The sequence below is a fragment of the Sus scrofa genome, chromosome 12, assembly GCF_000003025.6.
Source record: "Sus scrofa isolate TJ Tabasco breed Duroc chromosome 12, Sscrofa11.1, whole genome shotgun sequence".
In the NCBI taxonomy this organism is placed as follows: domain Eukaryota; kingdom Metazoa; phylum Chordata; class Mammalia; order Artiodactyla; family Suidae; genus Sus; species Sus scrofa.
Window position 1 is genome coordinate 60,675,893 of NC_010454.4, and position 25,760 is coordinate 60,701,652.

General features: G+C 60.3%; 1 protein-coding gene across 16 annotated transcripts in view; it reads left to right on the forward strand.

Annotated features, from left to right (window-relative positions):
* Positions 1-25,760, forward strand: part of TOM1L2 (target of myb1 like 2 membrane trafficking protein) — a 77,105-nt gene that overhangs the window by 23,740 nt on the left and 27,605 nt on the right. For 15 of the 16 annotated variants that reach the window (XR_002337411.1, XR_002337412.1, XR_002337408.1 and 12 more), the window contains exons 2-4: positions 16,426-16,510; positions 19,000-19,078; positions 24,784-24,933. Coding sequence is in view for 11 of the 16 variants with exons in the window: in XM_021068013.1 (XP_020923672.1) it covers positions 16,426-16,510; positions 19,000-19,078; positions 24,784-24,933 (314 nt within the window). In the remaining 5 variants the exon portion in view is untranslated. The remainder of the gene's footprint in view (positions 1-16,425; positions 16,511-18,999; positions 19,079-24,783; positions 24,934-25,760) is intronic. The other variant, XM_021068015.1, reaches the window with a different exon arrangement.

Sequence of the window (25,760 nt, forward strand, 5' to 3'; positions counted from 1 at the left end):
AAATCCCCACAGATTTCTAGGCCCACATCAGACGCATGCCAGCAGAATCCACGGGGATGGGACTCACATATCTGTATTTATTTATTTTTCTTTTTGGTGTTTTTAGGGTTGCACCTGCGGCATATGGAGGGTCCCAGGCTAGGGGTGGAATCGGAGCTGCAGCCACCGGCTTACGCCACAGCCACAGCAGCACCAGATCGCAGCCGCGTCTGCGACCTACACCCCAGCTCACGGCCACGCCGGATCCTGATCCCGCTGAGTGAGGCCAGGGATCGAACCCACGTCCTCAAGGATCCTAGTCAGGTTCCTTAACCACTGCGCCATGGAGGGAACTCCACGTATCTGTACTTTAACGAACTGCACGCGAGTCTGATGCACACCAAAACCATTTCCGTGGCGTCAGTACTGCTGTCCCCACGGTGTACGTGGGAATGCTAAGGCGCACAGAGGCCCACAGCCTGACGGGATGCCTAGGTGAGCCTGGCACCCAGCGCTGCCCGGGTCCAGAGCGCACCCCACTCCACCCCCGCCGGCCCCGGGGCCCGGCTGCCCCGCCAGCACACAGGCACAGTCTCCCCATTTCGGGCAGGGCCTTCCGGGGGGGGGGGGCGGTTCAGAGCCGCACAGGACCCAGTTTGCTGCCATCCAGGGTCAGCGTCCCCTCAGTGCACGGGTGCCCAGGAGAGGGCGGGGGCTCTGGCTTCTGGTGTGTCGGCTGAAAAGGGACTCAGATTCTTGGTCTGTCTTCTGTCTTTGAAATCAGTTTTTTCCATAGACGTGTTAGGGTTGAGTCACTTAGGAATGGCCAGAACCTCTGACCCGTGAGAGGTGAGGATGGTGGTTTTGTGCGCGTGGAAGTCGCACGTGTGCGGGGGGTCGCCCCCCCGTGAGGGGTTGGAACTCTCAGGATCGTGTGACACGGGCTCATGAACTTGGCCTCTAGCCCCTCGGGGCCTGGTCAGTGCTGTACCTTCCCAACAATTAAATAGACACCGGCTGCCCTGGAGTAGGGTCTGGGGGAGGCGGCCCCCAGGTCTGCGAGGGATGCGGAGACCTCAGGGCGAGCGTGGCTCTCACGGGCCGGGGCAGGCAGGGGCCCGGAGCCGCTGGGGCCGGCAGCCTCGCTGGACTGGGCGCTGCCGCTGGCTGGACGGGCTCTGACACGGCCCTGTCACTGAGTCCAGGGTGCGCGTGTTCCAGGCGACCCCGGCCCAGGGTCTCCAGGGCCCGGCCACGGCCCCGCCTTCCCCCGAGGGCTGCTGGCGCCCGGCCTGGCCACGCGCGCATGGTCAGCTGGCATAACGCCCTGCATGGCCTGTGTACCACTCTTCCCACTCCATCCAGAGACGCAGAGCCCGGGGCCCAGAAACTTGTGCCGGATGCTCTGGGTCCCACCGCCTGGAAAGAGCGGAGGCTCAGCAGTCCTGCCTCCAAGGTGCCGGTGGGTGGCTGAGGTGCGGGGAGCATGGCGGGAGGACGCCACTTCTGGCGGGGAATTGGGGAACCTTTTGTTCAAGAGGCAGGATCTAAGGAGTGTGGGGTGGACAGAGGAAAGCTCGGGAAGGTCGGGTGTCCCGGAGTCAGGAGGAGCCCAGCTGGACGACAGTGCCGTCTCCTAAAGAAGGACCTGAGGCTGGGGAGGTGCCGGGAAGTTGGGGGAAGGCTGATTCGTGCTTCCTGTGAACCTGTTTTCAAGATGCCTACCTCCTGCTGCCGTATCACACCTCCCTGTAGGAGTGACTGCGCAAGTTCATCTCAAGTTCACCTCCTTAGCATCAGGAGAGAAATCCCTCCCCTCCTAGTGGGAGGTCCCTTCCTCTGCCTTGATCGGGAGTGAGGGCTGTGAAGGCAGTCTTTACCTTTTCACCCAGGCTGCCAGGAAGCTCAGGCCCGAGTTAGTTGTGATGACTGAGCTCTCTGGTTCTTGGTAAAAAGCGTCATCTTTTGTTCCATGTGATTTCTAGTCTTCATTTCATTTTATTTGCCTTGAGTATAAATTCTTGTTAAAAGCTACCGTAAGTTCCTTTTGGGAGCAGGCAGGACGTATCCTTTAAGCGCAGTTTAATGCTCGGGAAGAGGAAGCTGAGGCTGACTTCCTCGCAGCAAAGGGCTGGCCCGGGGCAGTGCTGGACAGAGTTCTTGCGTTTTGACCAACTGCTGACAGGAGCCTGTGGGGAAGGGCATTTTACCTCGTGGACGGGGTGGACTGAGCCAGTCTCTGGGCACCGGGAGGGGGCCGCAGCCTCCTCGCCTCTGCCTTTTCTCGTTTCCTAGAACCGCCTGGGCCAGCTCTTTGGCTCCGCTGGGAGGGTGGACTCGATCTGGGTAAGCACGCTGGGCGGCGTGGAAGGAGCCCTCGGTGAGATGACGCTGCCCGCCGAGTGGAGCGCCTGCATCCTGGTCCCGCGAACGAGGCTGCGTCTTGGCCCGACGGCCTCAAAGGCGTTGGGCGAGGTGGTCTCAGCCGCCGGCCCAGAGCGGGGTCCGCGTGCTCGGGGCCCCGTACGTCTCGCAGGGGCCCTGTTGTTGTGGAATCCCACCGACTCTTTGGACCTCAGGTGTTCTTACTGCGGCGGCTGAAGCACCTGAGCTGGGGCCGGGCCTCCAAGAGCCTGTTGCAGGTGTGTGCACTTGCACAGGTGTGTGTACCTTTCTGGAGGGGTCTTCCTGGGCACTCACAGGGAATATATTATATATATATATTTTTTTTCTTTTTTTGCTTTTTTTTTAAGGCCGCACCCTCAGCGTGTGGAGGTTCCCAGGCTAGGGGTCGAATCGGAGCTGTGGCTGCTGGCTTTCACCACAGTCACAGCAACACCAGATCTGAGCCGCAGCTCACGGCAACGCTGGGTCCTTACCCCACCGAGCGAGGCCAGGGATGGATCCCGCAACCTCGTGGTTCCTGGTCGGCTTCGTTCCCGCTGCGCCACCGCAGGGCATATATTCTTCCTTTAACATTTTATTCGGAAAGAATTAGGAACCACTGCTCTGAAAAAGGGCCTCCTCTGGGTTTCTTCCTGGGGTTTTGAATATCCACATCAAACCATGTCCCCAAAGCCTGCTGCTCAAGGCAGTTGGAAGCAGAAGGGTGGGAGCCATCCAGTCTGCAAGGGCCCAGACGGGGGACGCGGTGCTGGCTGTGCAGCTGCCTGCCGGAGCCCTTCAAGGTCAAGTGCGGTCTGGAGGGCAGTGTGCGTCCTTCAGCCCAGCTGCCGCCTGCGCCCTGCACGCTGCCTGGGGGACGTGTGTGGGGAGCACAGCAGGGAGACCCAGGCGGGCTCTGCCCCTGGTCCAGCGAGGATCTGGGGCGGAAGCCATGGGGCTTTGTTTGGCCTGCGCTGGGCTGTGGCCACTTTTTGAATCAGCGGTGGAAGCCTTGTTCCCTGGGGGGCCCTGAGGCGGCCTCCTGAACATCACTGCAGGGGGGTCTGCAGAACCAGACCGGACCCAAGACCCACCGCAGCTGTTTGGGTCTTTCTCGCCTGGGTGGGGTCTTTCTCTGCTGCGTCCCTGCTGTGGCCACACACCCTGGTCTCTCGGGGGGGGGGGGGTCCTTGAGGAGCCACCACGCGGCCTCGGGGCTGCGGGGAGCCGGCAGAGGAGGCCGCGGGCTCCGAGCGCCAGCAGGTCAGCAGGTGCGCTGGTGACGCCCGGGGCGCCCGGCCTCACTGGGAGGATCGGCCTCCGCGGCCTTTCTGATGTGAGTTTTTACCTCGTGCTGATTGTGTGCAGACGACCCTTCAAGCTGCCTGCTTTCCACTTCACACTGCTGTACTGGTTTCCACCTGCCCGTGACGCTGTTTTCTCATTTTTAAAAGCCTGGAGTTCCCGTCGTGGCGCAGAGGTTAACGAATCCAACTAGGAACCACGAGGTGGCGGGTTCGATCCCTGGCCTTGCTCAGTGGGTTAAGGATCTGGCGTTGCCGTGAGCTGTGGTGTGTAGGTCACAGACGTGGCTCGGATCCCGCGTTGCTGTGGCTCTGGTGGAGGCCGATGGCTACAGCTCCGATTAGACCCCTAGCCTGGGAACCTCCATATGCCACGGAAGCGGCCCAAGAAATGGCAAAAAAGAAGAAAAAAAAAAAGCCACATGTGGAGTTCCCACTGTGACTCAGGAGGTTAAGAATCCAACTGCAGCAGCTCAGGTCACTATGGGGCCTCGGGACTGATCCCTACCCGGTGCGGTGGGTTAAAGGGCCCGGTGTTGCCGCAGCTGCAGCTCGGATTCACTCCCTGGCCCGGGGACGCCCCATGCCGCAGGTGCAGCCGTTTAAAACAGAAGCCCCGTGGGCTTTTGCCCTCTGGCCGGACCCTCCCACCCAGGGCGGACCCTTGGGAGCAGCAGAGGTTCCGGTCAGCAGAGGTCAGGCCTCTGTGGGTCAGCGCTCCCTCGGCTCCGTCCCCTCGGGCTCGGGGCATTGCCGGGCCAGAGTTATGAATGGCTTTATGCCTTTCCTACGGAAGGTTTTTCTTACGGAACATTCCAAACACATAAAAAGATAAAAGACTATTGTGATGACAGCCCCGCTGCACCCCATGGCTGTAGGGGTGCGCTGCAGCCGGTATGCAGTCTGGGCAGCTCCGGTTCAGCTACAGCCCCCCGCACTTCTGTCCTGGATTGTTTTGCAGTAAATCCCAGGCATCAGGTATCTCCGTCTCCAAATACCTAAGTGCGTGTTTCCAAAGGATAGGAATCCTTTGAAAAGTGTAACCGCAGCTTCATGATCACGTCTTAAAAAAGTAAATGTAGACTCTAAACAGCTGGTCCTCCAGCTGAAAGTTACAGCTTTCTCAGTGTTTTCCGAGGCCACTGCCGTGAGGCCAGGCAGGGGCCCTTCTCTATGGAAGGGCTCCCTGGCCGTGTCCTGGGGGCTGTTGGCCGTCACTGAGGAGGGGCCTCTGCCACTTGCCAGGGTGGTGGTGGGCACCATCTGCCTGTGACGTGGGCTGTCTGGGCCCGGGTGTGCCAGCCTGGCATGGTGCCGTGTACAGACACGCGTGGGCATGTCTCCCAAGCTCCCCGCCTCCACAGGGGACACCTGGGGACATGGCACCTCCGGCTGAGGACACTGGTAGAGGCGGTCTCTTCTTGTGCAGTAACAGTTCCAAGGTGCCAGGAAATGCCTGTTCCTGTGGGTTTTCAGCGCCTCCCGGGCATGTTTCCCTGTTCCTGGGGCCGAGCCGCTTCTGGCACTGGGGGGTCCCGGGGGCGTTGATGGCCTCGTGCCAAGCCTGTGTGCTCAGACCCCAGCCCAGGCACGAGTGCATCTGCTGTGGGATCTGAACTCGGCTGCCTCTCAGGTCGCCTCCCTGTTTGCCACACGGTCGGTGTCCTGATTTGTGGTGTAGACGGATAGGAGTGACCTGAGAACCCTGTGGCCTCTGGCCTGGGATGCAGATCACACGTGCGTCTGGTCTGTCCCCCGAGCCAGCCTGGACTGGCTCTCCGACTAGTCCTGGACCCTGGGTGCCCCACCAGGTGGCAACAAAGCCCAGTCATGGGTGCCCTGGCCGGGCCCAGGGGCGTGGGGGGGAGCCCTTTCGGGATGAAAACACCTCTTGAGAGACCCTGAGGCTGGAGGGCTTCCAGCCTTTGGGAGAACAGCCTGAGAGTCAAGGGAGTGGCTTGTCGGGTCCAGGGCAGGCTTGTGCTCTGGGCAGAGCTGTCGTTGGCAGAAGAACTAAATAGCTGGGTTTTCACTCTGGTCACGCGTTTGCCATTCTTTTTGCAGATACAGTCCCTCTCTGTACGAAACAGCAGTAACCGAAAAACATTTTAAAGATTTGCCTCTAAGCCAAATGCTTCAATACACTGGTTATTTTCGCGTTTTTTCTTTTGGGGCCACACCCAGGGCATGTGGGGGTTCCCAGGCCAGGGATCTAACGCTCCCACCGCAGCGACCCGAGCCGCAGCAGTGACAACGCCAGATTCTTAACCCACTAAGCCACAAGGGAACTCCTGCTTCCCCTTTTCTCATTTCGCGTCTAGGCGCGGTCCGTGTGCACCTCTTAACACAACCCCCAGTTCTGTGTCTTGCGTTCCTCACACCCTTTCAGTGTGTTTCTGTACGACCTTGGTCATGATTCCTGTGACAGCCGTGCGACAGGTCCCAGCTTTCCGCACCCTCACTTACTGGGGCATCGCTTTGTTCCTCTGCGGTGCAGAGCTAAGCGCTTTGAGCGGCGCTGCATGGAACGGGCCCCAGCGGCTTTCTCCGTCCTCGGCAGCCCTCGAGCCAGGGTCTGAGTCCCCTTCCGTCTGCCGCGTGCGCCTGCGGTCCTGTGGCTCTTAGGACACCAGCCCATGGAGCGGCTGAGCCTCCGCTGTCTGCACCTTTGCCTCTGCTGGGCCTTTGGGGTAGAGGCGCTCTTCCCACCTGGGGGCTCCTGTTCCCACGGGAAAAACTGTGAAAAACGCCAAATAACATGAAATTTGCCACTTTACCGATTTTAGGTGTGCAGCTCAGTGCATTAAGCCAGCTCACACTGTGTCCCACCGTCGCCACCGTCATCCCCAGGAGTCATTTCCCGAGTTGAAACTCTGTCCCCGTCACACACTCCCTGTTCCGCCCCCGGGCCCCCGGGCCCCCGCCTCCCTGCTGCTCCCCGTCCCCGTGGACCCCTCCCTCCAGGCCCCCCCCCCCGGCCCCGCGCGGCAGCTGTCCCCCCATGTCCGGCGTGTTTCTCTTGGACAGCGTCCTCGGGCCCCACCCATGTGCTCGAACATTCCCGCCTCTCTTTCCTTTTCATCACCAAGTATCGGTCCCTCCTGTGGACGCACCGTGTTTAGCTTATTGGCCAGTCGATCGTGGTGGGGTTATTTCAGCTCTTTGTTGTAAACCAGGCGGCCGAGACGATCAGGTGCAGGTTTTGCCTGGAAAGTCGTCCTCCTGTCTTGGCTGCGCCCAGGAGTGGAATCGATGGGCTGTGCAGCTTTTTTCTTCGAGACATTCCTTCCGGAGTTCCCTTTGTGGCTCAGTGGTTGACGACCCCCACTAGGATCCATGCCAGGGTGGGCTGTATCCCTGGCCTCGGTCAGTGGGTCAAGGATCCGGTGTTGCCGGGAGCTGTGGCGTAGGTCACAGATGTGACTCGGATCCCGCATGGCTGTGGCCGTGGTGGAGGCCGGCAGCGGCGGCCCCGAGTCGACCCCTGGCCTGGGAACCTCCATATGTAGAGGGTGTGGCCCTAAAAACCAAAAAAAAAAAAAAAAAGAGAGAGAGAGAGAGAAAGATTTCTTTAAGCTGTGAGTCTGAAAGAGACCCATAGATCAAAGGGCAGGACTCTTCGAGAGCACGCGTCCTGGTATTTACCGGTTTTCCAAAGTTTCTTATACGTGTGACCTTTGATAACACGGTGCGACCTCCCCAGCAGTAGCCGTCATTCGTTTAAAAGTGTGTTGATTTAAGAGCAAGAATTTGGCTTTGTCGTTTTAACACGGATAGTTTTCCGTGTTAGCGGCTGTTCCTCCTAAGGCGAGACCTCCAGGCGGGAAAAGCAGCCCCCCGTGGTGGGTTTTGCCTGCTCCCCACAAATGCCTTTGCAAACCGCAGAGGCCGTGATGGGACCGGGAGCCCGTGCTCCGCGCTGCTCTGGAGGCAGCTCCCTGCAGGCGCCTGCGGGGGGCGCCCTGGGAGCTGAGGGAGCCTCCCTCCAGGCCTGGAGCTTTGTGGTCACCCCTCAGGCAGACGGGAGGCCTTCCTTTCCAGCCTCGGCCCCTGGCTCCTCGTGGGGCTGGCTGCTGCCTGGGCTGCCGAGTGCAGCCTGTCCTGGTCGCAGTCCCGGTCCTGGTCCTGTCCGCCCGCACACTGGGAGGGGCTCCGAGGGGTTTCTCGCTCTGCCAGGGGGTGCCCAGCAGGCCTCGGAGACAGCGCCCTGCCCACGGGATCTGTCCGTGTGTTCGCGCTGCCTGCGTGCACCTGCCGTGTGGCTCCCTGTGTCGTCCACATCGCGATGCCCTGTGGGGGGGGGGACCGTTGCCCACGAGTCAGGATGACGAAGCTGCAGTCGAGCGCGTTGGAGACACGTGCTCAGGGTCAGATGACCAGGCACAGCCCACCCGGGCCCCGCGCGCGCCCCTCGGGAGCCGTTAGGACGGCCTGCCCCGCTCAGGGCTGCAGCCCCCACGCTCTAACCCGGGGTCTCTCCCTGCTGGCCGCCCCTCCTCGCGCAGCCCCCGGCCCCTCCAGGCGGTCGCCTCGCTCCCCGGGCCTCCCCCAGCCCCGCCTGACGGGGGCGCAGGAACGAGGGTCTGGCAGATTTTCCCTGAGCACGGCCACCGTCACCAAGAGCAGCATCCCTGCCCCTCCTCCCGCTCCTGTGGCCCCGGTGGCTCAGCGCCAGCCTGGGTGCCCTCCCGCACCCTCCCTCACCCCGCACGTGACAGCTGCCCTTGAGGACAAGCAGGGGCTGCCGCTCCCCACGGCTGTGCCGGCAGTGACACACCCGAGTGCATGTGAAACCCGGGGTCCCCGGGGGGCGCCAGTTAAGAACGTGGAAGAGCCGCTGGGCTCGGGCTGCTGCCTGAGGCGCCTTCGGTTGGGGAGTGTGGGGGGGTCCCTATTAGGTGGGTGTTAGGCATTAGAAGCTGGGGCGCAGGCAGGTGCTCCTGGGAACTGAGCTCCCCAGGTTGGGGGGTGGTTAGTCGGTGATTCATGAACGCATCCGTCTTTAAAGAAAACAGAAGGTTCAGGAGTTCCCATCGTGGCGCAGTGGTTAACGAATCTGACTAGGAACCATGAGGTTGCGGGTTTGGTCCCTGCCCTTGCTCAGTGGGTTAAGGATCCGGCGTTGCCGTGAGCTGTGGTGTAGGTTGCAGACGCGGCTCGGATCCCGCGTTGCTGTGGCTCTGGTGTAGGCCGGTGGCTACAGCTCCGATTCAACCCCTAGCCTGGGAACCTCCATATGCCGCGGGAGCGGCCCAAGAAATAGCAACAACAACAACAAAAGACAAAAAGACAAAAGACAAAAAAAAAAAAAAGAAAAAGAAAACAGAAGGTTCAAAAGAGGAGGAGACTCACGAGCACGGTGCCGTGTCCAGACCGGATCCTCGACGGAAAGGGCATTAGTGGGAAAAACGGGGACGTCGGAATAAAGCCTGGGGTTTGGGTAATCGTTCTGTGCCAGTGCTAAGTTTTGCCTTGCAGCTTCTCAGGGAGTGTACCAGCATGCGGGCATTCAGCGTTGATTGATGAAAGAACTGCAGCAAGGGGAGCGGGTTGGGCTTGACCCTTGCCCTCTGCTCGCTTCACGTGTCTCAGCCCAGGCCTCCTTCGTCTCACCTGCGACCCGGAGCCTGGGCTGCTCTCGAGGCCAGGGTCCCCTTCGCTCCAGCCCAGTTGGGGGCGTTGTGCCAGGGTGGCCTTGGTCACACAACCCAGTGTCCGTGAGGAGCCTGGCCCAGCGGAAGGCAGCTCGCTGGACACTGGTTTTCATTCCCTTTTCCACTGGGGTGAGAAGGGACTCGGCGCCGTTGCCTTGAGGATGCAAGGTCACTGTGCAGGGGGCCACATTCAGAGCAGGACGTGGCGGCCCCTCCCCTCCAGGCCCCTTTGCCAGAGGCTGGGGGACGTGATGTTTGCTGCGAGGGTCTCCAGGGCCGTCCGGCCCGCCGGCCGCTGAGACCAGGGCTTCCGCGATTGCTTCCCCGTGGAAACGCGGCCTCTTCTCCCCCCTTGCAGGTGCGCCCAGCCGCGGGGCGGGGGCCGGGCTTCTTTCTGGAAGGGGACCCAGAGATCGGAAAGCCTGAATCCAAGGGCCTTGAGTCAGCGGGGGTCTTGCGTTGGCAGCGGTGGTGACGTGGGAATGTGGAGGCCCGGGCCGTGGGGACGGGGTCACCGTCTCGGGGGCTCTGCAGGGCTTTCTGTTTCCTGCTCGCTGGCTGCACCATCGCATCTCACAGATGCCGGAAGCCTTGACGGGGTCGCGCTTCCGGGGTCGCGCTGTAATTGGCCCAAGTGAGGTTCGAACTTTGTGCTCAGACCCCACTCTGATAGCCGGTTCTCCTGCTTCTGTGTCCCGGGGGAGGCCGTGGGAGGCCTCAAGGATCCCCGGTCACCACTTCCCAGCAGCACAGGCCAGGCCCTTCTGCAGATGCCGTCACGTGGCCCCAGGTTTCCACGTGGCTCCTTAGGGCCGTGGGACTGGAAGAACCGCTCAGGAGAGAGCGAGGTCAGCCTCGGAAGCCTGGCCACTGCGCGGACTGCACCATCAGGAGCCCGATGGATGGCGTCGGAGCTGGGGAAGACCGGGAGCGGTGCCCAGCGTGGGCAGGGAGGACCCAGACCCCCCACTTGTGGGTCCCGCCTTCACACTTTCTCTCCCGTGGTTCTCACCCGTATGACGGGGTTTGTAAAGTGACCTGCGGGCCCAAGCGCGCTCACCTTTCCTCTTCTGCTCAACGTAAGTAACGCTGGGAGCGCGAGTCAGAACAGTCACAGAGGACGAGAAAGGAAAGGCATCCAAATGGGAAAGAAAGAAGTAAAATTCTGTCCATAGATGACATAACCGAATATGTAGAAAACCCTAAAAACTGCGTGGGAAAAAATGGTTAGAGTTAATCAAGAGATTCAGCAAAGCGGCAGGATACAAAATCAGCACTCAGAAATCAGCTGTGTGGAGTTCCCGTCGTGGCTCAGTGGTTAACGAATCCGACTAGGAACCATGAAGTTGAGGGTTCGATCCCTGGCCTTGCTCATTGGGTTAAGGATCCGGCGTTGCCGTGAGCTGTGGTGTGGGTCGCAGACACGGCTCAGATCCTGCGTTGCTATGGCTGTGGCATAGACCGGTAGCTCTGATTGGAGCCCTAGCCTGGGGACTTTCATATGCCGCAGGTGTGGCCCTAGAAAAGGCAAAAAGACCAAAAAAAACAAAAAAAAAACAAAAACAAAACACAACTGTGGCGCGTTTCCATCGTGGCTCAGAGGAAGCGACTCTGACTAGCACCCATGAGGGACCCAGGTTTGATCCTTGGCCTTCTCAGTGCGTTAAGGACCTGGCGTTGCTGTGGCTGTGGTGCAGGCTGGCAGCTGTAGCTCCAATTTGACCCCTCGCCTGGGAACCTCCATATGCCTCGGGTGCGGCCCTAAAAACCAAAAAAAAAAAAAAAAAAAAAAAAAAGAGTTTTAGGAGAAAGCGGGTGGAAGCTTCATCACATTGGATTTAGCAGTGATTTCTTAGATATGACACCAAAAGTTAGGCAACAAAAAAAAAATAGATAAATTGGGCTTAATCAAAATTAGAAACTTTTGTGCATCAAAGGACATTATCAAGAGTGAAAAAACATTATCAAGAGGAAAAATTATTTGCAGAGGACGTATCTGATAGAGAATTATGTCTATATTATATAAGACATATAAATATCTTCCACAGCAGAACAACAAAAATACAAACTACTCCATTAGAACAGGGACTCGAGGAGTTCCCTTGTAGCTCGGCAGGCTAAGGATCCCACGTTGTCACGCTGTGGCTCGGGTCACCACTGTGGTACAGGTTCGATCCCTGGCCCCAGAACCTCCTCATGCCATGGGCACAGCCACACACACACACACACACAAAACCCAAATAAACATTTATGCAAAGATACCCGAGTCGCCCGATGAGCAAGTGCAAAGGTGCTCAGTGTCCCTGCGTCCAGACGCGCGGATCAAAGCGCGAGGAGGCAGCGGAGGAACCAGAGCTCCGTCCACTGCATCACTTGTAGGCGCTTATGCCAAAGAATGGAAACCAGGGACCCAGATATTTGCACACCCCGTCACAGCAGCCCTGTTCACAGGCGCCAAAAGGCGAAGCACCCCCTCTGCCCCTCCGCAGATGAAGCAACAAGGCGCAGTGAAGTGTGTTCGGCCCCCCAGAGGAAGGAGATCCTGCCTCCTGCCGCAGCACGGCTGGACCTCGAGGCCGTCAGGCTGCGTGAAATAAGCCAGTCACAGGGGGACCAGCGCCGTGAGGTGCTCAGAGGGGTCGCATTCCAGGAGACAGAGAAGAGAAGGGTGGGCGCCGGGGCCGGGGGAGGGGCGAGCGTGTCGATGGGGTGGGCACGGTCGCACAACCGCATGAGCCTGCTTAATGCCGCTGTGACCTTGCCCTTAAAGATGGCTAAGATGGTCCATTTTTTTCAATCTAGTTTGTATTTTGTGTTGGAGTACAGTTGATTTACAATGCTGTGTTAGTTTCAGATGTGCGAATAAGGTAAATTTTATGGTACGTCTGTTTGCCTCAGCAAGAGAAACCACCAGGAAAGAAGACAGCGTGTGCACAGGCCAGCAGACAGTCAGAGCAGGGCGGGGGCCTGGAGGGGATCCCAGACGGCGGGGACCTGTCACCTCACTGGGAGGAAACGGTACCCAGGGAAGGAACGAGGGGAGGAAAGGGAGCCAGTGGTGCGGGGCTCGGGGTGAACCCCAGGGCCCGGTGGCCCTCAGCTGGGTCACCTTCCTTCCCGGGGGCAGGGCCTGACCCACCTGCCGCTGGGGGAGCCCATCACGCCCGCCTGGTGGCCACAGGCTCCGACTGGGAGGTGGCGGGACCCAGGCAGGGCAGCTCACCGCAGCCAAGCTTGGGGAGCACCTGCTCTGCCCCGTCCCCTCGCCCCGTCACAGGTGGGGGAGCCGCTCACTTCCACCCGCATGGCCCCCCAGCCGTGGGTCATGGCTGGCTGCCTCCCTCTCCCGGTGCTCGGGCCGGCGACAGCGCAGGGCGCGTTCCGGGGAGCATGGGGCCGCGGGGTTTTCTTTGGCCTGAAGGTTGCAGAGGATGCTGCCTCGGCCGCCTGCCGCAGGACAGAATGGTCCAGGAAAGCAGGGCTGGGCGGGGTCCTGTCCCTGCAGCTGGCAAGGAGTCCTCAGGGCAGGGGTGGCGCTGCCATGAGTTGCGTCCGCCTCACCCGCCGTCGTGACCTGCCCGGGGCTCACCCTGCCCAGGGGAGCCTCCACGCCGCCTCCGAAGTCCCGATGTTTTACCATCGAAGCGTACAACGGAGTAGCCCTGCAACCAGGGCGCTGCACGGCGAGGCTCCTCCGGCAGGACCGCCCTGATTGCCCGCGGCCTGGGAGAGGGTGGGGCTGGGCCGGAGGGCGGTCAGGGCATCCTGGCCCCCAGGCTGCACCAGGCAGGGACGGCCTTTCCTGAACGGAGGGGACGCCTCGGCACCAGCATCAGGTGGCACCTCTTCTACGCTGAAGGCATGATGGGGCCGGGGGGTGGGGGGTCGGGGACTGCCCCACCCCAGCCATTAGCTTGTCACCAGAGACCTCTGAAAGGTCGGGCCTCTGCAGCCGGGGTCATGAACCTGTGCCCCCACCCCAGTCCCCAGGACTGGCGGCTGGAATGACTTTCCCGCTGCCCCTGCCACGTGGTATTTCTGCCCTCACACCGGATGTATCTTAGGTTTAGACCATTGACAACATCCAGGAAACGAGGCTGACCTTGGCGTCCTCCAGCCGGGGGGCTGGACCGAGGGAGCCCGCGGGAGTGGCCGCCGTGGCCGGGCACCAGGTCCAGCCTGGTTCCGCCGCGGGAGCGCTTGTGTGCGGAGAGGGGACGGGAACTGCTTTGAGTGCCTTCGTGGGCCTCAGCTCCCCGGCCGGGCCAGCTGCCAGCTGTGTTTGTGTGGCATTTCCAGCAAGATGGAAAGAAGGAAGCATTCTTGGGGGGCTGGTTCTTTATAATCAAGAAGAGTGTGTATCTTCCAGCTCGAAACCTGGGGATCCCGGGAACGGAGGCGGATGCGCGGAGCCTGCGGATGAGTCCCGCGGCCTCTGGGCCCCTTCGCGGAGCTGTAGCGGGGGCGCGGCTGAGCATAGAGCTGGTGGATTCGGCTGCTAGGCCCACCTTGGAGATGAGCTGTCAGTGCCTGGGCCTTTCCTCTGTCAGGCCTCCCAGACCATGTCCCCGAGGCCCTGCCACGGCGCCACTGCACTTCCCACTTCCCGAGTCTGTGCCGCCGCCCGGGCTGGGCAGACAGAGCCCCAGCAGAGGGTGGTCCCCCAGCCAGCTGGCCTGGCTGCTCGCTGGCTCCAAGGGTCGCAGGCGGGGCGGCTTTATCAGGAGGCCGCTGGGTTGGTGGCCGAAGATGGGCCCTGTCATGTGTGTCCCCGGGCGGGAGCCACTTCCTCTGGGAGGGGACACCTTGAGGGGGGGGCCCTTCAGAGGGTGAGGTGGGGGGAGCGGGAGCTGGAGGCGGGGTCCTGTCACCCAGTGCCTCCGCCCTCAGTCGCTGCTTCTCTAGACTGACTGGTGTTTTGGGCGTCTCCCTGGGGGCCTGCCCCGTCCCCCAGCCCCCACCTCCACGCCGTGGCCCCGTCCTTACCCCCTGACTCTGACCTCCCCCATGGGCCTGGGGGTGCCACTTCTGGTTTGGTGACGGGACTTGCCTCCCGGGCCAGCAGATTCTGGGCATCCCCTGGCTCTGCGCATAAGGCTGGGTCACCACTGGGGGCCCCCCACCCTCCTCCTGGGGCAGACCCCACATTCTTGCACACCTGCACTGCACCTGGTGAGGGGCTCCCAGCCCCCGCGGGGCTCCCCCAGGCAGGCTCCCGCCACCTGGGGGCGCGTTCGCTCTTTCAGGGGCAGCGTCTTCAGGTGCCAAGGGTGACAGACGAGTAGAGGGTGGAAAATTGTGGTGACGGTGACGCCCCGAGGCTGTCAAATGCAGACGGAGACGGCGCACAGACATTCGTTCGGAGCAGCAGCTGCACTCCGGGAGTGTGTTGTCAGTGCTGGAAATAGAGCCGGTTTGGTCCTGTGAGTTCAGGGGTGTTGCGTACAGAACAAGCGTCCCTTCTTGTAGCTGCACCCAGTAAGCAAGGCCGCTCCCAGAACGTGGATGTCGCGGGTTTTGCGTCTGGATGTCAGTGGAAGTGTGGGGTCTACGAAGCTTTTGTTAAAAGGGTGGTGACGGGGAGTTCCCTGGTGGTGCAGCCAGTTAAGGATCCAGCGTTGTCACTGCTGTGGCTCAGGTTCAATCCCTGGCGCCTGAACTTCTGCAGGTGCAGCCACAGTGTAGGATTCGTTTAAGGTACAATGTGGGATCCGAACCCACCTGTGCCAACAGGTGGGGCTATGTCCGCAAATGCCCAGGCTTTAGGGACAGACGGACAGACCTGAGACCAGATGTTGGAGCCACCAACACAACTCTGTGATCCTGGCCAAGGACCCCCCCTTTCTGAGCCTTGCATCCTTCTTTCTAAATGTGGGAGAGAATAACGCCCCCCTTAGGGGGATTTTTAAAACATTTTAGTGGTGATGAAATACGCATAACAAAATCTGCCGTCCTAAGCTTTTTAAATGTTCAGTAATCACACTGTCTTGCGCTCACTCTCTGGCCTCCCTCATCTTGCAGAACTGCAGCTCTGTCCTCACTCTGTCCCCAGCCACCCCTCCCGGGGGGGGGGACTTCCCCTTTCTGTGACTGTAACACCTGTAGGAATATCAAATAAGTGGCCTAACACAGCATTTGTCTTTCTGTGTCTGGCTTCGTCCACTCCGCACAACGCCCTCAACATTCATCCGTGTTGTAGCAGGTGTCAAAATTTCCTTCCTTCCTTTCTTTTTTTTTTAACCTGCAGCGTATGGAGGTTCCCAGGCTAGGGGTCGAATCGGAGCTGTAGCCAGTGGCCACAGCCCCAGCAACGCCAGATCTGAGCGGCGTCTGCGACCCACACCACAGCTGGCGGCAGTGCTGGATCCTTAACCCACGGAGCGAGGCCAGGGTTCGAACCCGCCTCCTCATGGATGCTAGCAACCCACGGAGCCGTAACGAGAGCTCCCTTAAGTTGCTGTTGTCGTTGTGTTGAGTTGCATTGTAAGGGCTCTGCACTTCATCTGCAGGGTACCAGCTCCTTCTCAGCTCCGGAAATACTTCCTAACGCTCCGGAGGTGGCCTTTTCCCGCTTTTTGGCTGCCCCACAGCATGTGGCGTTCCCAGGCCAGGGATCAGATCAGAGCCGCAGTTACAACCTAAGCCTCAGCTATGGCAGTGCCAGATCCTCAACCCACTGTGCTTGGCTGGGGGTCGAACCCGCGTCCCAGAGCTCCCCGGATTCCACCGATCCTGTCGCGCCGCAGCCGGAACTCCTCGGTGGCCTTTTACTCTGTCGACTATGTCCTTTGATGCGCAGAAGGTTTTCGGGTTTGGTGCGGTCCAGTTTGTCTATTTTTCCTTCCGCCGCCTGGGCTTTCGCTGTCGCGGCCATGAAGTCATTGTCACACCGGCGTCAGGGAGCGTTTCCGCGTCTTCTCATCAGAGTCCTGGCTGGTGGGAGTTGGGCGAGGGAAGGGCGGCGTTGGGCGCCGGCCCCCGGGCCCCCTCCCCGTGTGCTCCAGAAGCAGGGCGCGGCCCGGGGTGGGTCCGGGTGCCCCCTCTTGCCTGCCAGGGCCCCGTTCCGTGGGGGCTGTAACCCGGTCTTCTTCCTGAATTGACAGAAAAGGCGACGGACGGCTCCCTGCAGAGCGAGGACTGGACCTTGAACATGGAGATCTGCGACATCATCAACGAGACGGAGGAGGGGTGCGTCCCGGCCCCTCCCACCCGCACCCCGTCCTTGGCAGCGCCCGCCCCGCCCCCCGCAGACTGAGCCGGCCCTGCGCCTCTGTGCCGCCGGTGCCGCCCCGGGACACGGGGCCCGCGAGGTCGGGAGCTGACCCCGGCCTCGCCCCACCCACCCCGGGTTGTGTCTTTGCCCTGGTTCCTGAGACTCTCTCCTCTGCCTCGCAGCTCCTCTGCTTCCGCTTCTGCCAGAGCCGTCGGGGCCTGGCCCTCTGTCCACACCATCAAGAGGGAACTCACTGTAGCCTCGCTTCTTTTTTTTTTTTTTTTTTTAGGGCACCCCCCCCCCGCGGCATATGGAGGTTCCCGGACTAGGGGCCTCGTTGGAGCTACACCTGCCGGCCTACACCCCAGCCACAGCAACGCAGGATCCGAGCCATGTCTGCGACCTACCCCACAGCTCACAGCAACGCCGGATCCTTAGCCCACTGAACGAGGCCAGTGATTGAACCCGCAACCTCATGGTTCCTAGTCGGATTCGTTAACCACTGCGCCACGACGGGAACTCCTGACACCTGTTTTGATGTTGAGGGAACTGAGGCCCAGAGCGGCCGGGTCACTTGCTGTGGTCCCAGAAGTTAGGAGGCAATGCAGGGTGTCAGCCCAGCCCCACCGGGCCGCAGCCGCCGAAGCTCTGTCTGCCCTCGAGTCGGTCTTTTATCCCGGGTGTAACATCTGGGAGGCCACGGCCCCATGGGCAGGCTTGATGGCTGTTCCACAGGCCCCTCCCTGGGCTCGAGGTCCCCGCCCTCCCACCCCATCCGCAGCCTCATCTGCCGCTGCCGCTTGAAGCTGTGCGGTCCTGGCGTGGCTCTGACCCTGTCCCTGAAGCGTCTCCCCGGGGAGTGATAAACCCTTGCTTTTGCGCTCACCGTGGGCCGCTCTCACCCGCGCCCCCGTTGGATGGCTTTTCATGTAAACTGCAAGCCCGGAGCTTCGGCTTCTCCGAGGTCCCCCTGCACACATGCACATGCTGCGCCCTGCGAGCGAGTGAGTGCAGCCCGTGAGGCTCCCCCGCCCTTTCTGCCCCCCCGGCAAGTTCAAGAGGAGCAGGATGGGGCTGCAGCAGAGGGACCAGGGACCAATCCAGGACCCTGGCCAGCAGCCGCAGAACCTTGCCCACTCGATCCCACAAAATCCGCAAAGCTGAGCATGTCAAGCCCCGTATTTGCAGAAATCGCTGTCCCCGTTGGGAAACTGCAGACACACCAGGCAGGGGGCCCCCCCCAACCTGGGAGCCGAGTCCTTGCTTAAAGTCAGGGTTGGGAACTGGGTGCCCCCAGGTCTTTTTCTTTCCTCCAGAAGCCTTGAGCCTGGGCCTTTCTGTCCAGATTGGGCTGAGGAGCAGAGCTGCCCCCTCCTCCCCCTCCCCCGCTGTTTGAGAGGCCCTGTCTGGTAAATAGATAATATTTCAGGACTGTGGGGACGGGAAAGACCCAGACTTCATGGACATGTCCCCAGGTGGCAGGGGGCTCCCCGGAGCAGGTGCCGGGGTGTCAGAGAAGGGCCCCACGACTTTGTCCAATCCGGATTAAAAGCAATAACAGGAGTTCCCGTCGTGGTGCAGCGGAAGCAAATCCAAGTAGGAACCGCAAGCTGGAGGGTTCGATCCCTGACCTCGCTCAGTGGGTTAAGGATCCAGCATTGCTACGGGCTGTGGTGTAGATGCGGCTTGGATCCTGCTTTGCTGTGGCTGTGGTGTAGGCTGGCGGCTACAACTCTGATTGGACCCCTAGCCTGAAAACCTCCATGTGCCATGGGTGCAGCCCTAAAAAGCAAAAAGAATAAAATAAAATAAGAGAAAGAACATGAGAGGCGCGGGGCGGGCTGGGGAAGCGGGAGGCTCGGCAGGGGCTGTGACAGGCCGGTGTCAGCTGCAGCTCCGGTCCGGTCCGTCAGCCTGCCAGGCCCTCTGGAGGCCGGGTCAGATCCCTTAGCTGAAAACACACCTCCTGAGGTGTCGAGAGACCTACCTTAGTTTTCTTGGGGGAAAAGGAGTCCGTGGAGCCAGGGGCTGAGCAGCCAGGCTGTGCGGGGGACTGGCCAAGTCCCCGCACACGGGGAAATATCCTTGAACGTGGCCCAGACCTCAGAAGGGCGTGGACGGCCCGGAGCCCTCCCTGGGCGGCGTACCGGCTCCCTGCCCGTCTCCTCCCTGGGCTGGTGCCCCTGTCCCCGGTAACTGCCGCTTTGCAGACCCTGCCAGCCGTGCCTCTGGCGGGAGGAGCATCTTTCTTCCGTGGCTGCTCGGGGCTCTGCTTCATGGATCAACGTGATGGGAGCTGACCTGATTCCTCTGCCTGGATGCCTCGTGCGCTTCCCACCCTTTGCGGTTACAAACATGGGGCCTTACCCAGCTTGGGGACCCGCTAGTGGACACAAGTGGCAGCAGTTTTGTCGGCTCGTGCCCGGTGGGATTTGCAAGGACCTGAATCTGTCCTCTTCCCCAGGCCCAAGGATGCCATCCGAGCACTAAAGAAGCGGCTCAATGGGAACCGGAACTACCGGGAGGTGATGCTGGCGCTGACCGTGAGTGCAGCCCCCTCGGGGCGGGAGGGGTTGCCTGGGGAAACCCCTGCTCCTGGCACAGCCCTGGGGGCCTGCCTGGGACAGCCAGTGCCCTCTGCCTGTGCCCTCGGGCTCTCCTACCCCCTGAGTCATGGAAGCTTGGATTGGGGGAATGGGCGGTATTGCCCAGCATCACAGGCTGGGCGTGGGTCCCTTTCGGCCACCAGCCCACTGCCCGCAGCTTCTCTAGGGTCCGCGTCCTCCCTGTGAAAATGCAAGCTTCCCCCGGCCCCTGCGCCGAGCTTCTCAGGTGTTAACACAAATGCTCCCAGACACCTTCCAGGACAGCTTTCGTCACCACCCCCTTTTGCAGATGAACAAACTGAGGCTCAGAGAGGCCCAGAGGTGTGCCCAGACGGCACAGCCCGTGAGGGGCCCGGCCGTGGGTTCCGGGGTAAAAGCTGACCATCGTCGTGGGGCTCCTGGGGCGGTCAGCCCAGGGATTCCTTTCGGGAAGGAATAGACCAGGGTTTGGCCCACCTCAAGGTGTCAGAAATCCAGAAGGGTGGCCTCAGGTGTTACTTCTGTCTTAAAAGCTGACGTTTTTCCAGATGTGGCAGAAGCGGGGCTGCAGCCAGAAACTCCAGCAGGTCAGACCTTCTCTGCAGGACAGCAAGGCATTTGTCCAAAACAGCCTTAGCACGTTCCTTTTAAAGCAAGAGAGACTGCTGGGATTTCTTGCCCAAGTGAAAACCCAAAATTATTAGGAGAGTTCGCCACCAGGGAACTGGGATTTGAATAATGAGAAAAAGGCCAGTTGAGAAACAGAGAGCTGAACGCTTTGGGGTTTTTCCTCCGAGTTTGAACTGCAGCCTTCACTCGACCCAGAGTCATTCTCCAAATGAATTGTGTTCAGTAGCAGAAACAGCCGGGAATGAACTCAGGCGCCAGGCCGTTTTCTGGTTTCTGCAGCCCCTCCATCGGGGCCCAGCCTCAGGGTCCTGTGCCAGCTGCCCGTCTTTCTGGCGTGGGCTCTGCCTTAAGTCCTTCCCAGCAGGGCACTGATGGCGGCACCATCCCCGAGCCTGGCTGAGACGTTACGGACACCCAGCGTCTGTAAGCTTAGGGTGCCCAGTGCCACGACCCCGTACCCGTGTGTGTGTGTGTGTGTGTGTGTGTCACAAGTGACTGGGTTGGTTAGCACATCCATCCCCTTACGTTGTGTGTGGTGATATTAGTAAAGATTTTCCCTCTAGGAGTTCCCGTCGTGGCGCAGTGGTTAACGAATCTGACTAGGAGCCCTGAGGTTGTGGGTTTGATCCCTGGCCTTGCCCAGTGGGTTAAGGATCCGGCGTTGCCGTGAGCTGGGGTGTGGGTCGCAGACGCGGCTCGGGTCTGGGTGGCTGTGGCTGCGGCGTAGGCTGGCGGCTGTCGCTCTGATTCAGCCCCTAGCCTGGGAACCCCCATATGCTGCGGGTGCGGCCCTGAAAGGAAAGGAGAGAGATTTACTCTCTAAGTGACCTTCAAGTCTGTGTCGTTTGATGCGGTTGCTGCAGATCCGAGCACAGGCCTCACCCTGGAGCTGAGTTTCCTCCACCCCCAGGCCCTGGGAGCCTGTCCAAGGCTCTGCTCTGCTGTTTGGCTGTGTCGCCTTCTGCGGATAAGGCAGGCCACACAGTATGTGTCTTTTTCCTTCTTATTTCACTTGGCACAGTACCCTCGAGGCTCATCCTGGTTGTCACAAACGGCAGGATTTCCTGCTCTTTATGGCCAAGTAGTATTCCTTTGTGTCTGTGTGTGAGTGTGTGTGCACGTTGTGTATGTGTGATTGTGTGTGTGCATCGTGTGAGTGTGTGTCTGTGCAGTTGTATGTGTGTGTGTTTGCATTGTGTATGTGTGATTGTGTCTCTGTGTGAGTGTTGTGTCTGTGTGTGTGTTGTGTGTGAGTGTACCTTGTGTGAGTGTGTGGTGTGTATGTGTGTGTATGAGTGTGTTGTGTATGTGTGAGTGTGTGTTGTGTATGTGTGAGTGTGTGTTGTGTATGTGTGAGTGTGTGTGTGGTGTGTATGTGTTTGTGAGTGTGTGGTGTGTATGTGTGAGTGAGTGTGTGTGGTGTGTATGTGTGTGTGGTGTGTGAATGTGTGTCTGAGTGTGTTGTGTCTGTGTGTGTGTTGTGTCTGTGTGCCTTGTGTGTGTGTGTATGAGTGTGTGTTGTGTATGTGTGAGTGTGTGTTGTGTATGTGTGAGTGTGTGTGTATGGTGTGTATGTGTGGGTGTGTGGTGTGTATGTGTGAGTGTGTGGTGTGTATGTGTTGTGTATGCATGTGTGGTGTGTGAATGTGTGTCTGTGTGAGTGAGTGTGTGGTGTGTATGTGTTGTGTATGTGTGTGGTGTGTGAAAGTGTGTCTGTGAGTGTGTGTGTGGTGTGAATGTGTGACTGTGGGTGTGTGGTGTGTATGTGTGAATGTGTGTGTTGTGAGTGTGCCTTGTGTGTGTGTGAGTATGAGTGTGTGTTGTGTATGTGTCTGTGAGTGTGTTGGGTCTGTGTGAGTGTGGTGTGTGTGTGTGACTATATGTCTGTGGGTGTGTGGTGTGTATGTGTGAGTGTGTATGTGTTGTGTATGTGTGTATGGTGTGTGAATGTGTGTGAGTGTGTGTGTGTGTGGTGTTTGAATGTGTGTCTGTGTGAGTGTGTATTGTGTCTGTGTGTTGTGAGTGTGCCTTGTGTGAGTGTGTGTGTATGAGTGTGTGTTGTGTATGTGTCTGTGTGTGTTGTGTATGCGTGAGTGTGTGTGTGGTGTGTGGTGCGTATGTGTGAGTGAGTGTGAGTGTGTGGTGTGCATGCGTGAGTGTGTGTGTGGTGTGTATGTGTGACTATGTGTGGGTGTGTGGTATGTATGTGTGTGTGGTGTGTATGTGTGAGTGCGTATGTGTGAGTGAGTGTGTGGTGTGTATGCGTGAGTGTGTGTGTGGTGTGTGTATGTGTGAGTGAGTGTGGTGTGTGCGTGTGGTGTGTATGTGGTGTGTATGTGTTGTATATGTGTGTGTGGTGTGTGAATGTGTGTCTGAGTGAGTGTGTGTGTGGTGTGTGTATGTGTGAGTGAGTGTGTGGTATGTGAGTGTGTATGCGTGCGTGTGTGTGTGATGTGTATGTGTGAGTGAGTGTGCGGTGTGTATGTGTTGTATATGTGTGTGTGGTGTGTGAATGTGTGTCTGTGAGTGAGTGTGGTGTGTGGTGTGTGAAGGTGTGTCTGTGAGTGAGTGTGTATGTGTGGTGTGTGAATGTGTGTCTGTGTGTGGTGTGTGTGGTGTGTGTATGTGTGAGTGAGTGTCTGTGCGTGTGTGTCCCGTCCCACTGTCTTCGCCCACTCTCCTGCAGTGGCCACTGAGCTTGTTTCCATGTCTGGCCTCTCGGGAGCCGGGTCTCACCCAGGGTTGGGGCGCAGACGGTCTCTGAGATCCTGATGTCACTGCCTTTGCTCTTGTCCCTGTGGGGGGTTTGGCGGGCGAGGGCGTTGGCTGCACCCGCCGGGTGTGGAGGTGCCCGGGCCAGAGGTTGCAGTGGCAGCGCTGGATCCGTAACCTGCTCGCTGCAGCACAGGGCATTCCTCGTTTCCTTTGAGTCAATGCCCGGGAGCGGACTGCTGGGTCACAGGTAGTTCCACTTCTGGTTTTTAAGGAACCTCCGGAAGTTCCCGTCGTGGCGCAGGGGAAACAGATCCGACTAGGACCCGTGAGGTGGCAGGTTCGATCCCTGGCCTCGCTCAGTGGGTTAAGGGTCTGGGGTTAGCGTGAGCTGCGGTGTGGGTCTCGGATCTGGCGTGGCCGTGGCTGCGGTGGAGGCCGGCAGCCGCAGCTCTGACTGGACCCCTAGCCTGGGAACCTCCACATGCCAGGGGCATGGCCCTAAAAAGCGAAAAAATAAAAAAAGTTTACAAAAGGAACCTCCGTACTGTTCTGCCTCGTGGCTGTACCAATTTGCCCCTTCTCTGCCCCCTCCCGACACCTGACTCTTGTCTTTCTTTCCCAACGTGACTCAAATGTTTTATTAGATTTCAGCTTTTTCTTAAGCTCTTTTCCAAGCTAAAACAAAACAAACAGCAACAAAAAATGCAGTGTTAAGAACCACTTAATGGGAGTTCCCGTCGTGGTGCAGCAGAAACGGATGGAATAGGAACCATGAGGTGGCGGGTTCGATCCCTGGCCTCGCTCAGTGGGTTAAGGATCCCGCGTTGCTGTGAGCTGTGGTGTGGGTTGGCAGCTGTAGCTCCGATTAGACCCCTAGCCTGGGAACCTCCATGTGCCGAGGGTGTGGCCCTAGAAGGACACACACAAAAGAGAAAAGGAAAGAAATCAGGAAATGCGATGCCTTCCGCTTTGCTCTTCTTCTGGGGCTTGTCGCTTCCGGCACGCGTGTGTCTCTGTCTGCTTGGCGGTGCCCTTCACACCCTCTTCAGGCCTGGGCTGCTTTCTGGACAGTTCCCCGTGTTGCAGGCCCTACTGCCCACAGGGACAGATTGACCTCTGTGGCAGCGCACCTGCCGGGGGCCCTGCCGGCCAGGGCCACCTCCGCAGCGCCTGCTCTGCTGGGCTCGGGCCCCTGCGGCCCGGCCACCTCCATCCAGGGCACTTTAAGGCCCGAGGAGGAAACGACAGTCCAGCAGAGGTGGCTGCTCCTGCAGGAGGCGGGTGGAGCCCAGGGCGCAGAGGGGCCGCAGGGGTCCCTGTCCTACTTCCTACGCCGCCTTCTTCGCCTTCCTAAGCTGCTTCGCTCTGAGGAAAGTGGGGAACCAACCTCCCTAAAGGGGACGAACGAGTCATGAGAATGGAGTGAAAACGTGCCTTGTTGTCCGACCCCAGCCCCGTGGAGTGGCCTCCCGGGGCCACAGTGGTCAGTTCGTTTGGGCAAATGTGGGTGCTGAGGCCGGCAGCAGTGTCCCCTGTTGCCGGTGACACAGTTCAAGGAGGCAGTGCCCGCCGTCAGCAGTGGCATGGGCGGAGCTGGCATGCGGGACCTGTTGTCACGAGGGCGGGTTTGCAGAGCGCTGCCTTCGAGGCCCGAGGGACCCTCCAGTGGGCGCGCGTGAATCGTAGGCCCCTCCCCGGGCCATGGGGTCTGGGCAGGTAACCCTGTGGCATAGTCAGCTGTGCTCCAGGCCCCACTCACCCTGACGCGTGAGCCCACTTTGCAGGTGGGGAAGCTGAGCTCAGGCGGAGTGACCCCGGGCCCTCCGGGGAGAAAGTGGTGGCTCCTGATTCAGCCGCGTGCTGGCCACGTGGCCAGAACCCACAGGCGCCCTGTCGTGAGTGGCTGAGGCCTGCGTCACGTATTTTTCCAGACGAGGAAGGAGGGGCAAGGCTGGGTTTGAAGGTGGCCCCCAGGCCGGGATGGAGGGGACGAGCCTCGGGCGCGGCTGGTCTCGGCTGCAGAGTGGCCAGCTGGTCAGGCCGCCGCAGCAGCCTCCTCCCTCCAGGCGCCTGTCCGCTGGCTGACGCCTCACATCTGGGGCCACCAGGGACGCCTGGCCGCTTGGGCCCCCTTGAGACACCAGCTGGTGCCTCAGTCCCCAACCGGCTGCTTGACGTGGGGACAGGGGCTCCGGTCAGCAAGGGGTCCCCGTCTCCCGGGGACCAGGCGTGTGTGGAGACGCCCAGGACGAGGTGGGGGGTGGTGGTGGGGCCCGGCTGCTCCCGGTCCCGGTGACCTGTCTGCCTGCCCGCGCCAGGTGCTGGAGACGTGCGTGAAGAACTGCGGCCACCGCTTCCACGTGCTGGTGGCCAACCGGGACTTCGTCGACAGCGTCCTGGTCAAGGTCATCTCCCCCAAGAACAGCCCCCCCGCCATCGTGCAGGACAAGGTGCTGGCTCTCATCCAGGTGGGTCCCCCAGCCCCCGCGCGTCGGGCAGAGCAGGAAGGGCTCCTGGCAGCGCGCCTCTCGCGCCCCCATCGTCTGGAGCCAGGAACGGATGCTTCTGGGCGTAAATGTTTGTTGAGAAACATCCGTTTTCCCCTCATCCCGTGGGGAGGACGCCCTCCATGGCGGCTGTCCAGCCAGGTGACAGGCCGTCACGGGCGTTTTCTGGGTGCCTGGCCCTCTGCTGCCCATGGGGGGGTGGGCCTCGAGCCGTACAGGGCCCTGTGCCCGGACTCGCTGGGGACCTGACACCCCGCTGGACCCTGCGGGAGGGCAGGCCGGCTGGGAAGGTCAGAGGGCAGGGAGCAGCGTGGGCCGAGGCCTGGGGCATCGGGAGCGAGGGGACGCCTTGGGACGTTATTAATTGCTCCTGTGACAAGTTGTCCCAAAGGGAGCCGCTTAAGACGGCAGACGTATGATCTGTAGTTTCTGTGGGTCAGGGACCCAGGGGCAGCCCAGCCGGGTGGCGGCCGGTGCTGGAGGGGCTACCTTGGGTGCCCCCACCTGGCTGTTGGCAGGAGGCCTGAGCGTCCCCGCGGGGCCCTCTCGTGTGTCCCCATGACGAGGCAGCGAGTGCTCCACGCGGAAGAGGAGGAGGCTCAGTGCCTTCCGGTTTTAGGACCGAGTCTGGGCAGGGGCGGGGGCGCCATCCCTTCTGTCCTGGTGCATTTGTTAGGGGGTCACAGAGCAGAGCGCGATGGCCACCGTCGGGCCAGGCCCAGGGGGTAGGGTGGGGGTGCAGGCAGGAGGCAAGGCCCGAGGAGGTCAGGGGCCCGCGGCCACACGAG